The following is an 18,402-nucleotide window of genomic DNA, read 5'->3' on the forward strand; positions in this document are numbered from 1 at the left end:
TCCCCTCTCCCTCTTCCTTTCATATCATCCTCCCCTCTTTTCCTTTCATATCATCCTCCCCTCTCTCTTTTCCTTCCATATCATCCTCCCCTCTCCCTCTTCCTTTCATACCATCCTCCCCTCTCTCTTCCTTTCATATCATCCTCCCCTCTCCCTCTTCCTTTCATATCATCCTCCCCTCTCCCTCTTCCTTTAATATTATCCTCCCCTCTCTCTTTTCCTTTCATATCATCCTCCCCTCTCTCTTTTCCTTTCATATCATCCCCCCCTCTCTCTTTTCCTTTCATATCATCACTCCTTCCCCCCTTCTTTTGTCATTGTTTTAATAACCTTGTTCACACCTGTCAGTGGCACATTAAACTATGTGTTCAGTGGGACTGCAGAGAGAGAGGGAGACTGGAGGGAGAGAGGGAGACGAGAGGGAGACTGGAAGGAGAGAGGGAGACTAGAGGGAGAGAGGGAGACTGGAAGGAGAGAGGGAGACTGGAGGGAGAGAGGGAGAGAGGGAGACTGGAGGGAGAGAGGGAGACTGGAGGGAGAGAGGGAGACTAGAGGGAGAGAGGGAGACTAGAGGGAGAGAGGGAGACTGGAGGGAGAGAGGGAGACTAGAGGGAGAGAGGGAGACTGGAAGGAGAGAGGGAGACTAGAGGGAGAGAGGGAGACTGGAAGGAGAGAGGGAGACTGGAGGGAGAGAGGGAGAGAGGGAGACTGGAGGGAGAGAGGGAGACTGGACGGAGAGAGGGAGACTGGAAGGAGAGAGGGAGACTGGAGGGAGAGAGGGAGACTGGAGGGAGAGTGGGAGACTGGAGGGAGAGTGGGAGACTGGAGGGAGTGAGGGAGACTGGAGAGAGAGAGGGAGACTCTCTGCCCACCCCCCTCCTCAACCACCTCTTCCCTCCTGAGGAATGAGAAACAGGATGATCACAGACGGTTAATTCTGCTGATCCCCAACAGCCCACCACCCAGCTAGAAGTCACAGCTAGAAGACAGAGACTGACCCATCTAGAACACACATATACTGACCCAGCTAGAACACACATATACTGACCCAGCTAGAAGACATAGAGACTGACCCAGCTTGAACACACATATACTGACACACCTAGAAGACATAGAGACTGACCCAGCTAGAACACACATATACTGACACAGCTAGAAGACATAGAGACTGACCCAGCTAGAACACACATATACTGACACAGCTAGAAGACATAGAGACTGACCCAGCTAGAAGACATAGAGACTGACCCAGCTAGAAGACATAGAGATGTACCCAGCTAGAAGACATAGAGACTGACCCAGCTAGAACACACATATACTGACACAGATAGAAGACATAGAGACTGACCCAGCTAGAAGACATAGAGACTGACCCAGCTAGAACACACATATACTGACACAGCTAGAAGACATAGAGACTGACCCAGCTAGAACACACATATACTGACACAGCTAGAAGACATAGAGACTGACCCAGCTAGAAGACATAGAGACTGACCCAGCTAGAACACAGGAACACACACACTGAGTTTCAAACAAACACACACACACACACACATTCTCAAACAAACACACACACACAAACAAACACACACACACATTCTCAAACAACACACACACACACACACACATTCTCAAACAAACACACACACACACACACACATTCTCAAACAACACACACACACACACATTCTCACAACACACACACACACACACACACACACACACACACACACACACACACACACACACACACACACACACACACACACACACACACACACACACACACACACACACACACACACACACACACAATAGGCCATTCTTTCTTATGCACCTGTAAAGTACCTGTAATCTAGTTTTATGTAACGGTGACCTTGTTGTAATTTACCTGTAAAGTACCTGTAAATTAGTTGTAATGTAACTGTGACCTTGTCGTAAAGTACCTGTAATCTAGTTGTAATGTGCTTGTTTAAAGGCTTTGGGGAGAGAATAAATAGCATTCAAGCTCAAATGAACTGGACAGCAACTGTGCTTAATATATTGGCTGTGCATGGAGACAGACTAGAGGGATACAAATCTCCTTATGTAACATGGATGTATATGCTTGGAAGGCCCTGTCAACTCGATTTTACTGAGCCGATTGTGAGGCCTTTGATTTTTTTTCCCCAAGTGGTTCTATCGATTTCATAGTAAGAGGGGTATGGAGAGAGACAGAGGAGAGAGAGACAGAGGAGAGAGAGACAGAGGAGAGAGAGACAGAGGAGAGAGAGACAGAGGAGAGAGAGACAGAGGAGAGAGACAGAGGAGAGAGGAGAGAGGAGAGAGAGACAGAGGAGAGAGGAGAGAGAGACAGAGGAGAGAGACAGAGGAGAGGGACAGAGGAGAGAGGGACAGAGGAGAGAGAGACAGAGGAGAGAGAGACAGAGGAGAGAGGAGAGAGGAAAAAAGATGAAAAGCAAGAGACAGATTGATAGGATAATTCCCAATTGATGGTTTATTTTAAAGTGGAACTGATTGTGTGTTAACTGACTTGATATGAAACAAACACTACTAATATCAAACACATAAAATTCCCAATTTATGCTACAAAACCAACTTTATACTTTACAAGGTGTTTGAAAAATAGGTTATTTTTTAATATAATATAATATTAATATATTCTTAATATAATATAATTCACCAATACAGTTCTTCAAACACAAAAATAGTTTGCTACAAAACCAAGTTTAACTTTACAGCTGGCCTGGAAACATTGGTTATTTTTCCATATAATATACTGGTTAAGTTTCAATATCCATATTGTTGGACCAATACAGACTGTTGTCCTTCTGCTAGCTCAGTTGTAAGCATTACAGCTGGCCAGGGTACATTGGTTGATTCCCGGGACCACCCATACGTAGAATGTATGCAGTTTCAATGACTCCATTTGTTGGATAAAAGCGTCTGCTAAATGGCATATATTATTATATTATAACTAAGACTGGGAATGTCAATACAATCAAACTAGCAAGGGCAATGATCACAAGTTAGTCATAACGTGGCTAATATGCTAACATATATATTTATGTAGAGAGCTAACATCACAGAGCCTAATGTCAGCGAGATAGTTAGCTAGCTGCCTAGAGGACGTCATGTCATTGGAGGAGAGGGCGAGTGAGTGGCTTGACTTTCGAGTTTTTCCCCTCGTATCATTTTTCAGGTGGCTATACAGCCAGAGATGCACATGTAATTTGGTTAGCTAGCAAGAAATGTTAATCGCTTTGCTAGCTAGCTATGTTGAACAACTGTTTGCAGTTAGCATATCTCATAAGTTCACAAATTCACTCTGGCAAGCTATTTACTCCGATTTCAGAACACTCTTGTCTGAGTGTGCCAGAGCGCAGATAAACAGATGAATTTACAAACGCGCAACACCCGTTGAAAATGTCAGTAAACGTAGGCAAAAAAGTTATAGTTAGTCACGAACGCTCTAGATAACAGCCTAACCAGCTCTGCTAGAGCAAGTAAAATGGTAAGACAGAGGTGTTCTCTCACTTGTGTCTGGAAGTAGCTAGCTAGCAAGCTAGCCAACTTTAGCCAGTTGGTTTGGGTGCTCGGTTGGGACAATGCATGCATTGGCAAGCAAGCTGCAGAAGGATGAGCAGGCTATTCCCTATCGGTTGTTGTGTGCAACTAGTTGAAAAACTAGTTGAAAAAGTAGATGTGTATGGTCTCTTTCATATGTTTTTTTGTCTCCACTGAGTAGATAGAGCCAACTGTTCATAATTTAGAGCCAAATATTTGATTACTGTACTACCAAAGACGTAAATCAATCAAATTACGGCATTTTACGACATTTATGAGATTAGTAAATAAAAAACAGTTGGACCGGCAGCTCAGCAGACAGCTGGACCGGCAGCTCAGCAGACAGCTGGACCGGCAGCTCAGCAGACAGCTGGACCGGCAGCTCAGCAGACAGCTGGACCGGCAGCTCAGCAGACAGCTGGACCGGCAGCTCAGCAGGCAGCTGGACCGGCAGCTCAGTTCTCCTGCAAAGATCACGGTTTCAGTTCCAGGGCAGCTCCTTTGATGATGATGATGATGATGATGATGATGATGATGATGATGATGTCCATCACTTCAGATAACACCGGGTCGTTTATTGTGTTTCTCTGTGTTGAAGTGTCTGGTGCATTTTTCCACTTGGCTGAAGTAGAAGATGTCCACTTTGAAGTGACTCCAGCATTTGTATTTGATTACCGTCCCCATTAACCGAAAAGCTAGTCTTACCGGGATCTGACATTTATGTCCACAAGTAGCAAGACAACAGGTAGTCGGTAACCTGGAGAATCCATCTACGTTGCACTTCAGTGCAATGCAGTTCTGACTTGTTCTTACTTGATGTCAGTCGGTGTGTGCTTACCGGAAATGAAGAATACACATTTGTCCTTGCGAACTCGCAGTCCGTAGTCCTTCAGTCTCTGTGAGGTCGCAGTCCGTAGTCATTCGGTCTCTGTGAGGGCACAGTCCGTAGTCCTTCAGTCTCTGTGAGGTCGCAGTCCGTTGTCATTCAGTCTCTGTGAGGTCGCAGTCCGTTGTCCTTCAGTCTCTGTGAGGGCACAGTCCGTAGTCCTTCAGTCTCTGTGAGGTCGCAGTCCGTTGTCGTTCAGTCTCTGTGAGGTCGCAGTCCGTTGTCGTTCAGTCTCTGTGAGGGCACAGTCCGTAGTCCTTCAGTCTCTGTGAGGGCACAGTCCGTAGTCCTTCAGTCTCTGTGAGGTCGCAGTCCGTTGTCCTTCAGTCTCTGTGAGGGCACAGTCCGTTGCCCTTCAGTCTCTTTGAGGTCGCAGTCCGTTGTCCTTCAGTCTCTGCGAGGTCGCAGTCCGTAGTCCTTCAGTCTCTGTGAGAGCACAGTCCGTAGTCCTTCAGTCTCTGTGAGGTCGCAGTCCGTAGTCCTCCACTCTCTGTGAGGGCACAGTCCGTAGTCCTTCAGTCTCTGTGAGGTCGCAGTCCGTAGTCCTTCAGTCTCTGTGAGGGCACAGTCCGTAGTCCTTCAGTCTCTGTGAGGTCGCAGTCCGTAGTCCTTCACTCTCTGTGAGGTCGCAGTCCGTAGTCCTTCAGTCTCTGTGAGGGCACAGTCCGTAGTCCTTCAGTCTCTGTGAGGGCACAGTCCGTAGTCCTTCAGTCTCTGCGAGGGCACAGTCCGTAGTCCTTCAGTCTCTGTGAGGTCGCAGTCTGTAGTCCTTCAGTCTCTGTGAAGGTCAGGACCTGAAAGAGTCTTTGTGAATGGTTGCCCTTCAGTCTCTTTGAGGTGGCAGTCCGTTGTCCTTCAGTCTCTGAATGGTAAGGTGGCAGTCCGAAGAGTCCTTCAGTATCTGTGAGAGCACAGTCCGTAGTCCTTCAGTCTCTGTGAGGTGGTAACAGGACCTGAAGAGCCCTTTGTGAATGGTAATGGTTGGTCCTCCACTCTCTGTGATGGTTGGCACAGTCCGAATGGTAATGGTTGGTCCTTCAGTCTCTGTGGTAAGGTAACAGGCAGTCCGTAGTCCTTCAGTCTCTGTGATGGGGCACAGTCCGTAGTCCTTCAGTCTCTGTGAGGTCGCAGTCCGTAGTCCTTCACTCTCTGTGAGGTCGCAGTCCGTGAAGTCCTTCAGTCTCTGTGTAATGGGGCACAGTCCGTGAAGTCCTTCAGTCTTTCTGCGTAATGGGGCACAGTCCGTAGATGGTTCAGTCTCTGCGAGGTAACAGGACCTGAAGAGTCTGTGAAGTCCTTCAGTCTCTGCGATGGGAGCAGTCCGTAACTGGTCCTTCAGTCTCTGCTTTGTGAATGGAGGGCACAGTCCGTAGTCCTTCAGTCTTTGTGGTCGCAGTCCGTAGTCCTTCAGTCTCTGTGAGGGCACAGTCCGTAGTCCTTCAAGGGCACAGTCCGTAAGTCCTTCAGTCTCTGCGAGGGCACAGTCCGTAGTCCTTCAGTCTCTGTGAGGTCGCAGTCTGTAGTCCTTCAGTCTCTGCGAGGTCGCAGTCCGTAGTCCTTCAGTCTCTGCGAGGGCACAGTCCGTAGTCCTTCAGTCTTTGTGAGGTCACATCCAAGTTCTGGAGACGGTAGGTAGCGTTGTACTCCAGGTAGCGTTGTACTCCAGGTAGCGTTGTACTCCAGGTGGCGTTGTACTCCAGCTGGCGTTGTACTCCAGGTGGCGTTGTACTCCAGGTAGGTAACAGGACCTGAAGAGCACTTTGTGAATGGTAGGTAACAGGACCTGAAGAGCCCTTTGTGAATGGTAGGTAACAGGACCTGAAGAGCCCTTTGTGAATGGTAGGTAACAGGACCTGAAGAGCCCTTTGTGAACGGTAGGTACCAGGACCTGACGAGCCCTTTGTGAATGGTTGGTAACAGGACCTGAAGAGCCCTTTGTGAATGGTTGGTAACAGGACCTGACGAGCCCTTTGTGAATGGTAATGGTTGGTACCAGGACCTGAAGAGCCCTTTGTGAATGGTAATGGTTGGTACCAGGACCTGAAGAGCCCTTTGTGAATGGTTGGTAACAGGACCTGAAGAGCCCTTTGTGAATGGTAATGGTTGGTAACAGGACCTGAAGAGCCCTTTGTGAATGGTAATGGTTGGTAACAGGACCTGAAGAGCCCTTTGTGAATGGTAATGGTTGGTAACAGGACCTGAAGAGCCCTTTGTGAATGGTAGGTACCAGGACCTGACGAGCCCTTTGTGAATGGTTGGTAACAGGACCTGAAGAGCCCTTTGTGAATGGTTGGTAACAGGACCTGACGAGCCCTTTGTGAATGGTAATGGTTGGTACCAGGACCTGAAGAGCCCTTTGTGAATGGTAATGGTTGGTACCAGGACCTGAAGAGCCCTTTGTGAATGGTTGGTAACAGGACCTGAAGAGCCCTTTGTGAATGGTAATGGTTGGTAACAGGACCTGAAGAGCCCTTTGTGAATGGTAATGGTTGGTAACAGGACCTGAAGAGCCCTTTGTGAATGGTAATGGTTGGTAACAGGACCTGAAGAGCCCTTTGTGGATGGTAGGTACCGGGACCTGAAGAGCCCTTTGTGAATGGTAATGGTTGGTAACTGGACCTGAAGAGCCCTTTGTGAATGGTAATGGTAGGTAACTGGACCTGAAGAGCCCTTTGTGAATGGTAGGTAACTGGACCTGAAGAGCCCTTTGTGAATGGTAATGGTTGGTAACTGGACCTGAAGAGCCCTTTGTGAATGGTAATGGTAGGTAACTGGACCTGAAGAGCCCTTTGTGAATGGTAATGGTAGGTAACTGGACCTGAAGAGCCCTTTGTGAATGGTAATGGTTGGTAACAGGACCTGAAGAGCCCTTTGTGTGTCACGACGCTCAGCGATTTATTTAGACTTTTCATCCACCTGCAAGGACGGTTGGCAGAGTTTTTTTTACATTTATTTTTATAGAACTTTTTGTATATATTGTGACTAATACTGTATATTGTACAAAAATACTATTTTCTAGTGTATCAAGTGGTGTAACAGTTGGGGTGTGTGTGTGTGTGTGTGTGTGTGTGTGTGTGTGTGTGTGTGTGTGTGTGTGTGTGTGTGTGTGTGTGTGTGTGTGTGTGTGTGTGTGTGTGTGTGTGTGTGTGTGTGTGTGTGTGTGTGTGTGTGGTGTTATACATTGTGTTGCGTTATGCCAATACATCCTACTTCCTAGATGTTTCCTTGACTGTGTGATGTCATCAGACTGGGCCGGCCTGGTGTGGACTGCTACAGCCAGCATGAGAGTGGAGCCGCTGTTCTCCAGCTACAGTTCCTCATCAATGAGGTAGGACTGCTTCTATTCTATTCACCTTATCTGGGGCGACAGGGTAGCCTAGTGGTTAGAGTGTTGGACTAGGAACTGGAAGGTTGCAAGTTCAAATCCCCAAGATGACAAGGTACAAATCTGTTGTTCTGCCCCTGAACAAGGCAGTTAACCCACTGTTCCTAGGCTGTCATTGAAAATAAGAATTTGTTCTTAACTGACTTGCCTAGTTAAGGTGAAAAAAAGAGGAGAGTTGGAATACAGTATTTAATTGGCATTCTCTCTCAGCCGTTTAAGGACAAACAATCTGTTCTGGAATCTGAGTGTTTTACCCCCGACCACCTTCCTCTTTTTGAATCTAACATTCACAGGGTCCTATTGATTTCAAACCATGACCCAACACTCTTTAGACGTTCAGGTCAAGTTTGTTCATTAACTCAAAATGCTTAATCGTCCTTGTTCAGGTTTAATCCTATAAACTGGATTTATTCACTCCTGAGGACAAAGGCTGTCTCTATGTTAGAGTTGACTAAAAACTGTCTCTCTATGTTAGAGTTGACTAAAAACTGTCTCTCTATGTTAGAGTTGACTAAAAACTGTCTCTCTATGTTAGAGTTGAATAAAGGATGTCTCTCTATGTTAGAGATCAACTAGTTGGTAGAACAGGGACCTCTGTAACTCAGTTGGTAGAACAGGGACCTCTGTAACTCAGTTGGTAGAACAGGGACCTCTGTAACTCAGTTGGTAGAACAGGGACCTCTGTAACTCAGTTGGTAGAACAGGGACCTCTGTAACTCAGTTGGTAGAACAGGGACCTCTGTAACTCAGTTGGTAGAACAGGGACCTCTGTAACTCAGTTGGTAGAACAGGGAACTCTGTAACTCAGTTGGTAGAACAGGGACCTCTGTTTAATAGAACAGGGACCCTGTAATCTACAGGGATACTGTAGGTAGAACAGGGTCTGTAACCAGTTGGTAGAACAGGGACCTCTGTAACTCAGTTGGTAGAACAGGGACCTCTGTAACTCAGTTGGTAGAACAGGGCCTGTAACTCAGTAGAACAGGGACCTCTGTAACTCAGTTGGTAGAACAGGGACCTCTGTAACTCAGTTGGTAGAACAGGGACCTCTGTAACTCATGGTAGAACAGGGACCTCTGTAACTCAGTAACAGGGAGTAACTAGAACAGGACCTCTGTAACTCAGTTGGTAGAACAGGGACCTCTGTAACTCAGTTGGTAGAACAGGGACCTCTGTAACTCAGTTGGTAGAACAGGGACCTCTGTAACTCAGTTGGTAGAACAGGGAACTCTGTAACTCAGTTGGTAGAACAGTGTTTAATGACCATCTACATACTGTAGGGCAGTAGTCCCAAAGGGGCAGAGGAGAGTACCCAATGGTAGCCTGCTAGTAACAGTAACTAAGGGGCGGAGTAGAGTCCCCAATGGTAGCCTGCTAGTAACAGTAACTAAGGTGCCGAGTAGAGTACCCAATGGTAGCCTGCTAGTAACAGTAACTAAGGTGCAGAGTAGAGTACCCAATGGTAGCCTGCTAGCAACAGTAACTAAGGTGCAGAGTAAAGTACCCAATGGTAGCCTGCTAGTAACAGTAACTAAGGGGCAGAGTAGAGTACCCAATGGTAGCCTGCTAGTAACAGTAACTAAGGGGCAGAGTACAGTACCCAAGACCCACAGTAACTAAGGTGCAGAGTAGAGTACCCAATGGTAGCCTGCTAGTAACAGTAACTAAGGTGCAGAGTAGAGTACCCAATGGTAGCCTGCTAGTAACAGTAACTAAGGGGCAGAGTAGAGTACCCAATGGTAGCCTGCTAGTAACAGTAACTAAGGGGCAGAGTAAGGGACTGGGCGGAGGCTGGCTAGTCGTGACTGTTTAACAGTCTGATGGCCTGGAGATAAAATGCTGTTTTTCAGTCTCTTAGTTCCTCCTTTGATGCACCTGTACTGTCTCCTCCTTCTGGATGGTGAACAGGGTGGTCAGGTAAAATGGGCAGAATAGACATGGTGTTCGATGAGAAGAATGAGCAGAATAGACATGGTGTCAGATGAGAAGAATGAGCAGAATAGGCATTGTGCTATATGAGAAGAATGAGCAGAATAGGCATTACATTTACATAGACATTTAAGTCATTGAGCAGAATAGACATGGTTATCCAGAGAAGAATGACAAATAGGTGATTGAGAATGACATCCAGTGGAACAGACACTTTACAATGGTGCATCTAAATCAGAATAGACATGGTGTCAGATGAGGAAGAATTAGCAGAATCCAGGTATTCCTTAGAAGAATGAGCAGAATAGACAGGTGTCTGAGAAGAATGGTGATTGACATGCTGTCAGATGAGAAGAATGGGCAGAATAGACATGTTGTTCAGATGAGAAGAATGGGCAGAATAAACAGTTTTGACTGGAAGAATGAGCAGAATAGACATGGTGTTCAGTGGTAGGGAGCAGAATAGACATGGGCCAGATGGAAGAACGCAGAATAGACATGGTGTTTGAGAAGAATGAGCAGAATGACATGGTGCCTGGAAGAATGAGCAGAATGACATGGTTCCCCTGAGAAGAATGAGCAGAAAGACCATGGTCTTGATGAGAAGAATGAGCAGAATAGACTGGAAGCCAGTGAGAGAATGGGCAGGAGACGGGGTGTCAGATGAGAAGAATTGGGACATGGTGTTGAACAAGAATGGCAGAATAGACATGGTGTTCTGGATGAGTTGTAGGGGTTTAATGGCACAGGCAGATGAGAAGAATGAGCAGAATAGACATGGTGTTGATGAGAAGAATGAGCAGAATAGACATGGTGTCAGATGAGAAGAATGCGCAGAATAGACATGTGTCAGATGAGAAGAATGGGCAGAATAGACATGTTGTCAGATGATGAAGAATGGGCAGAATAGACACCGTGTTGATGAGAAGAATGAGCAGAATAGACATGGTGTTGATCCAGGAATCACGCAGAATAGACATGGTGTTCTGAGAAGAATGAGCAGAATAGACATGGTGTCAGATGAGAAGAATGAGCAGAATAGACATGGTGTTTGATGAGAAGAAGAGCAGAATAGACTTGCAGATGAGAAGAATTCAGAATAGACATGGTGTCAGATGAGAAGAATGGGCAGAATAGACATGTCTGCCAGACATGCAGAGAATGCGAGAATAGACATGGTGTTCAGAAGGGGAAAAGGAGAAGAATAGACATGTGTTCGATGAGAAGAATGAGCAGAATAGACATGTGTCAGATGAGAAGAATGCCAGAATAGACATGGTGTATAGATGAGAAGAATAGGAGAGGGCCTAGAACAGAGAATGAGCAGAATAGACAGTGGATGAGAAGAATGGTGCAGAATAGACATGTTGTCAGATGAGAAGAATGGGCAGAATAGACATGTGTTCGATGAGACGCAATGAGCAGAATAGACATGGTGTTCGATGAGAAGAATGAGCAGAATAGGCATGGTGTCAGATGAGAAGAATGAGCAGAATAGGCATTACATGGATAAATGTTCAGGCAGCTAGATGCTGATACAGTTATAAGATATAGGTATATATAGAATTGGTGTTTTGTGGCTTGGTTTTACATGATTTGCTTTGGACAATCTGTTATGCTTTTGTAGTTAAAATAACCCCTTTATTGCACACAGAGTTAGGCCATCCAATGTGATTTCATGACATTTTTACTCCTGAACCTATTTACATATAAAGGGGGCAGCTAGATGCATTTTAGTTATAAGAATAATTTGTAAAAAAAATATATATTTTGGTGTTTTGTGGCTTGGTTTTAAAATGTATTTATTGCTTTGGACAATCTGTTATGCTTTTGTAGTTAAAATAACCCCTTTTATTGCACACAGAGTTAGGCCATCCAATGTATTATGTGATTTCATAAGGACATTTTTACTCCTGAACCTATTTAGGCTTGATATAACAAAAGGGGGGGGGGGATACTTATGGAATACATTTTAGTTATTTATTATGTAATAATTTGTAAAAAAAAATATTTGTTATTGTTATTTAATATTGTTTAATAGCTGCTCCCCCTCTTCTCCTCTTCTCCTCCTCTCCAAGACTTGTTTAATAGCTGCTCCCCCTCCTCTCCTCCTCTCCAAGAGTTGTTTAATAGCCTCTCCCCCTCCTCTCTTCCTCTCCTCCTCTCCAAGACTTGTTTAATAGCTGCTCCCCCTCCTCTCCTCCTCTCCAAGACTTGTTTAATAGCTGCTCCCCCTCTTCTCCTCCCTCCTCTCCAAGACTTGTTTTCCTCCCCCTCCTCTCCTCCTCTCCAAGACTTGTTTAATAGCTGCTCCCCCTCCTCTCTTCCTCTCCTCCTCTCCAAGACTTGTTTAATAGCTGCTCCCCCTCCTCTCCAAGACTTGTTTAATAGCTGCTCCCCCTCCTCTCTTCCTCTCCAAGACTTGTTTAATAGTTGCTCTCTTCCTCTCTTCCTCTCTTCCTATCCTCCACTTTATCTGTCTCCCCGTCCCTTCCCTCTTCCCCTCTTTGCAATTTGTGATTTTCCTCGTTTCTTTCCTGCGCTCTTTGGCATTTCTTTGAAGAGAGGAGACAGAGAGCTAGTTTATGTTAACACAATAGGCGTACAGTGTCCCGTGTCACTAGTCTGAGTGACAGGATCGTGATTGACAAGCACACACAACGGATTACCTCCCTGCTAGTGGCATCAGAGAGAGAGAGAGAGAGAGAGAGAGAGATAACTAGATAGAGAGAGATTGAGGGGAAGTTGCGGGTGATATGGAGAAATGCAACAAAATAATAAATGAGGGAGATAGTGATAGAGAGTGGCAAAGTGGGAATAACAAAATATGCGTAAGAGATAGGCAGATCAAAATTGGCCCCCCAAAAAGAGTTAAAGTAACACAGAGCTGAAGGAACACAGAGCTGAAGGAACACAGAGCTGAAGGAACACAGAGCTGAAGGAACACAGAGCTGAAGGAACAAGGAGCTGAAGGAACACAGAGATGAAGGAACACGGAGCTGAAGGAACACAGAGCTGAAGGAACACAGAGCTGAAGGAACACAGAGCTGAAGGAACACAGAGCTGAAGGAACAAGGAGCTAAAGGAACACAGAGCTGAAGGAACACAGCGCTGAAGGAACACAGAGCTGAAGGAACAAGGAGCTAAAGGAACACAGAGCTGAAGAAACACAGAGCTGAAGAAACACAGAGCTGAAGGAACACAGAGCTGAAGGAACACAGAGCTGAAGGAACACAGAGCTGAAGGAACACAGAGCTGAAGGAACAAGAGCTGAAGGAACACAGATCTGAAGGAACACAGAGCTGAAGGAACACAGAGCTGAAGGAACACAGAGCTGAAGGAAACACAGAGCTGAAGGAACACAGAGCTGAAGGAACACAGAGCTGAAGGAACACAGAGCTGAAGGAACACAGAGCTGAAGGAACAAGAGCTGAAGGAACACAGATCTGAAGGAACACAGATCTGAAGGAACACAGAGCTGAAGGAACACTGAGCTGAAGGAACACAGAGCTGAAGGAACACTGAGCTGAAGGAACACAGAGCTGAAGGAACACGGAGCTGAAGGAACACAGAGCTGAAGGAACACAGAGCTGAAGGAACACAGAGCTGAAGGAACAAGGAGCTGAAGGAACACAGAGCTGAAGGAACACAGAGCTGAAGGAACACAGAGCTGAAGGAACAAGGAGCTGAAGGAGCTGACTTTCACTCCCTTATAGTTGAGCATATCCGAGTTAAAGCTATTCGCCACCCAACACACCCAGAGCTCTCTAAAACAGGATAAGGGTTCAGTGACACCAAAGAGGGTGAGAGGGTGAGAGGGTGAGAGGGTGAGAAACAAGCAATTATGTCGTTCAGTATTTTCCCTGCTGATTAATTATGTTGTGGAGGTTAATTTATTGTGGTTTTATAAACAGACTCATTTCACCCATATGCTAATATGCTGTTATGAGTCGCTGTCATGTTTTTAACAGGGAGGGAGAGGTTATATACACAGTAAAGGTCAATGTCTCACATTGAAGAGAAAAAAAATGAATGAGTCGTTAAACTGAAACAAATATTACCCAACAACAATAAGTCATGTAAATAATGTAATAATAAATAATGTATTCTCTCATGTCATTCATTCTGGTTTGTTTGAACAACACTTATTTTAGCTAAACAAGCATCTAAAAACATTGGCACAAATCAGAGCACCTAAAGCGAGCGCTTCAGATAATTGGAAAGAACATGATGCTCCCGAAGTTCAGACTTCAGATAATTGGTTACATGTACAGCTGACGTCTACAGGGTTATAGCTGACGTCTACAGGGTTATAGCTGACGTCTACAGGGTTATAGCTGACGTCTACAGGGTTATAGCTGACGTCTACAGGGTTATAGCTGACGTCTACAGGGTTATAGCTGACGTCTACAGGGTTATAGCTGACGTCTACAGGGTTATAGCTGACGTCTACAGGGTTATAGCTACAGGGCGTCTACAGGGTTATAGCTGACGTCTACAGGGTTATAGCTGACGTCTACAGGGTTATAGCTGCGTCTACAGGGTTACAGCTGACGTCTACAGGGTTATAGCTGACGTCTACAGGGTTATAGCTCTACAGGGTTATAGCTGACGTCTACAGGGTTATAGCTGACGTCTACAGGGTTATAGCTGACGTCTACAGGGTTATAGCTGACGTCTACAGGGTTATAGCTGACGTCTACAGGGTTATAGCTGACGTCTACAGGGTTATAGCTGACGTCTACAGGGTTATAGCTGACGTCTACAGGGTTATAGCTCTACAGGGTTATAGCTGACGTCTACAGGGTTATAGCTGACGTCTACAGGGTTATAGCTGACGTCTACAGGGTTATAGCTGACGTCTACAGGGTTATAGCTGACGTCTACAGGGTTATAGCTCTACAGGGTTATAGCTGACGTCTACAGGGTTATAGCTGACGTCTACAGGGTTATAGCTGACGTCTACAGGGTTATAGCTCTACAGGGTTATAGCTGACGTCTACAGGGTTATAGCTCTACAGGGTTATAGCTGACGTCTACAGGGTTATAGCTGACGTCTACAGGGTTATAGCTCTACAGGGTTATAGCTGACGTCTACAGGGTTATAGCTCTACAGGGTTATAGCTGACGTCTACAGGGTTACAGCTGACGTCTACAGGGTTATAGCTGACGTCTACAGGGTTATAGCTGACGTCTACAGGGTTATAGCTGACGTCTACAGGGTTATAGCTGACGTCTACAGGGTTACAGCTGACGTCTACAGGGTTATAGCTGCGTCTACAGGGTTATAGGGTTATAGCTGACGTCTACAGGGTTATAGCTGACGTCTACAGGGTTATAGCTACGTCTACAGGGTTATAGCTGACGTCTACAGGGTTATAGCTGCGTCTACAGGGTTATAGCTGACGTCTACAGGGTTATAGCTACAGGGTTATAGCGTCTACAGGGTTATAGCTGACGTCTACAGGGTTATAGCTGACGTCTACAGGGTTTATAGCTGCGTCTACTAGGGTTATAGCTGACGTCTCTACAGGGTTATAGCGTCTACAGGGTTATAGCTGACGTCTACAGGGTTATAGTTGGCGTCTACAGGGTTATAGCGTCTACAGGGTTACGTCTACAGGGTTATAGCTGGCGTCTACAGGGTTATAGCTGACGTCTACAGGGTTATAGCTGACGTCTACAGGGTTATAGCTGCGTCTACAGGGTTATAGCTGACGTCTACAGGGTTATAGCTGACGTCTACAGGGTTATAGCTGACGTCTACAGGGTTATAGCTGACGTCTACAGGGTTATAGCTCTACAGGGTTATAGCTGACGTCTACAGGGTTATAGCTCTACAGGGTTATAGCTGACGTCTACAGGGTTATAGCTGACGTCTACAGGGTTATAGTTCTACAGGGTTATAGCTCTACAGGGTTATAGCTGACGTCTACAGGGTTATAGCTGACGTCTACAGGGTTATAGTTCTACAGGGTTATAGCTGACGTCTACAGGGTTATAGCTGACGTCTACAGGGTTATAGCTGACGTCTACAGGGTTATAGCTCTACAGGGTTATAGCTCTACAGGGTTATAGTTGACGTCTACAGGGTTATAGCTGACGTCTACAGGGTTATAGCTGACGTCTACAGGGTTATAGCTGACGTCTACAGGGTTATAGTTGACGTCTACAGGGTTATAGCTCTACAGGGTTATAGCTGACGTCTACAGGGTTATAGCTGACGTCTACAGGGTTATAGCTGACGTCTACAGGGTTATAGCTGACGTCTACAGGGTTATAGCTGACGTCTACAGGGTTATAGCTGCGTCTACAGGGTTATAGCTAGCGTCTACAGGGTTATAGCTGACGTCTACAGGGTTATAGCTGACGTCTAGGGTTATAGGGTTATAGCTGACGTCTACAGGGTTATAGCTGACGTCTACAGGGTTATAGCTGACATCTACAGGGTTATAGCTCTACAGGGTTATAGCTGACGTCTACAGGGTTATAGCTGACGTCTACAGGGTTATAGTTGACGTCTACAGGGTTATAGCTGACGTCTACAGGGTTATAGCTGACGTCTACAGGGTTATAGCTGACGTCTACAGGGTTATAGCTGACGTCTACAGGGTCTACAGGGATATAGCTGACGTCTACAGGGTTATAGCTGACGTTGACGTCTACAGGGTTATAGTTGACGTCTACAGGGTTATAGCTGACGTCTACAGGGTTATAGCTGAGCCCCAGCGTCTACAGGGTTATAGCTGACGTCTACAGGGTTATAGCTGACGCGTCTACAGGGTTATAGCTGACTACAGGGTTATAGCTGACGTCTACAGGGTTATAGCTGACGTCTACAGGGTTATAGCTCTACAGGGTTATAGCTGACGTCTACAGGGTTATAGCTGACGTCTACAGGGTTATAGGCGTCTACAGGGTTATAGCTGACGACGTTATCTACAGGGTTATAGCTGACGTCTACAGGGTTATAGCTGACGTCTACAGGGTTATAGCTGACGTCTACAGGGTTATAGCTGACGTCTACAGGGTTATAGCTGACGTCTACAGGGTTATAGCTCTACAGGGTTATAGCTGACGTCTACAGGGTTATAGCTGACGTCTACAGGGTTATAGCTGACGTCTACAGGGTTATAGCTCTACAGGGTTATAGCTGACGTCTACAGGGTTATAGCTGACGTCTACAGGGTTATAGCTGACGTCTACAGGGTTATAGCTGACGTCTACAGGGTTATAGCTGACGTCTACAGGGTTATAGCTGACGTCTACAGGGTTATAGCTCTACAGGGTTATAGCTGACGTCTACAGGGTTATAGCTAGCTGACGTCTACAGGGTTATAGCTCTACAGGGTTATAGTCTACAGGGTTATACGTCTACAGGGTTATAGCTGACGTCTACAGGGTTATAGCTGACGTCTCTACACGTCTACAGGGTTATAGCTGCGTCTACAGGGTTATAGCTGACGTCTACAGGGTTATAGCTGCGTCTACAGGGTTATAGCTGACGTCTACAGGGTTATAGCTCTACAGGGTTACAGTCTACAGGGTTATAGCTGACGTCTACAGGGTTATAGCTGACGTCTACTACAGGGTTATAGCTGACGTCTACAGGGTTATAGCTCTACAGGGTTATAGCTGACGTCTACAGGGTTATAGCTGACGTCTACAGGGTTATAGCTGACGTCTACAGGGTTATAGCTGACGTCTACAGGGTTATAGCTGACGTCTACAGGGTTATAGCTGACGTCTACAGGGTTATAGCTCTACAGGGTTATAGCTGACGTCTACAGGGTTATAGCTGCGTCTACAGGGTTATAGTTGACGACGTTATAGTTGACGTCTACAGGGTTATAGCTGACGTCTACAGGGTTATAGCTGACGTCTACAGGGTTATAGCTGACGTCTACAGGGTTATAGCTGACGTCTACAGGGTTATAGCTGACGTCTACAGGGTTATAGGTTATAGCTGCGTCTACAGGGTTATAGCTGACGTCTACAGGGTTATAGCTGACGTCTACAGGGTTATAGCTGACGTCTACAGGGTTATAGCTGACGTCTACAGGGTTATAGCTGACGTCTACAGGGTTATAGCTGACGTCTACAGGGTTATAGCTGACGTCTACAGGGTTATAGCTGACGTCTACAGGGTTATAGCTGACGTCTACAGGGTTATAGCTGACGTCTACAGGGTTATAGCTCTACAGGGTTATAGCTGACGTCTACAGGGTTATAGCTGACGTCTACAGGGTTATAGCTGACGTCTACAGGGTTATAGCTGACGTCTACAGGGTTATAGCTGACGTCTACAGGGTTATAGCTCTACAGGGTTATAGCTGACGTCTACAGGGTTATAGCTGACGTCTACAGGGTTATAGCTGACGTCTACAGGGTTATAGCTCTACAGGGTTATAGCTGACGTCTACAGGGTTATAGTTCTACAGGGTTACAGCTGACGTCTACAGGGTTATAGTTGACGTCTACAGGGTTATAGCTCTACAGGGTTATAGCTCTACAGGGTTATAGTTGACGTCTACAGGGTTATAGCTGACGTCTACAGGGTTATAGTTGACGTCTACAGGGTTATAGCTCTACAGGGTTATAGCTGACGTCTACAGGGTTATAGCTGACGTCT

At 46.0% G+C, this 18,402-nt stretch overlaps 1 protein-coding gene and 1 long non-coding RNA gene across 3 annotated transcripts in view; one reads left to right on the forward strand and one right to left on the reverse strand.

Moving 5' to 3' along the window:
* The window catches only part of LOC118375798 (syntaxin-binding protein 5-like), a 253,656-nt gene that overhangs the window by 65,614 nt on the left and 169,640 nt on the right, over nucleotides 1-18,402 (forward strand). For both annotated transcript variants that reach the window (XM_052492755.1, XM_052492757.1), the window contains exon 3: nucleotides 7,703-7,784. In XM_052492755.1, coding sequence (XP_052348715.1) covers nucleotides 7,703-7,784 — 82 coding nt within the window. The remainder of the gene's footprint in view (nucleotides 1-7,702; nucleotides 7,785-18,402) is intronic.
* Nucleotides 6,529-6,944, reverse strand: LOC127914956 (uncharacterized). Its single transcript, XR_008089590.1, has 3 exons — nucleotides 6,918-6,944; nucleotides 6,725-6,759; nucleotides 6,529-6,613 (listed from the first exon to the last, which is right to left on the reverse strand). It is a non-coding gene; the product is annotated as an uncharacterized LOC127914956 (long non-coding RNA).

Source organism: Oncorhynchus keta, chromosome 34, assembly GCF_023373465.1.
Source record: "Oncorhynchus keta strain PuntledgeMale-10-30-2019 chromosome 34, Oket_V2, whole genome shotgun sequence".
Taxonomy (NCBI): domain Eukaryota; kingdom Metazoa; phylum Chordata; class Actinopteri; order Salmoniformes; family Salmonidae; genus Oncorhynchus; species Oncorhynchus keta.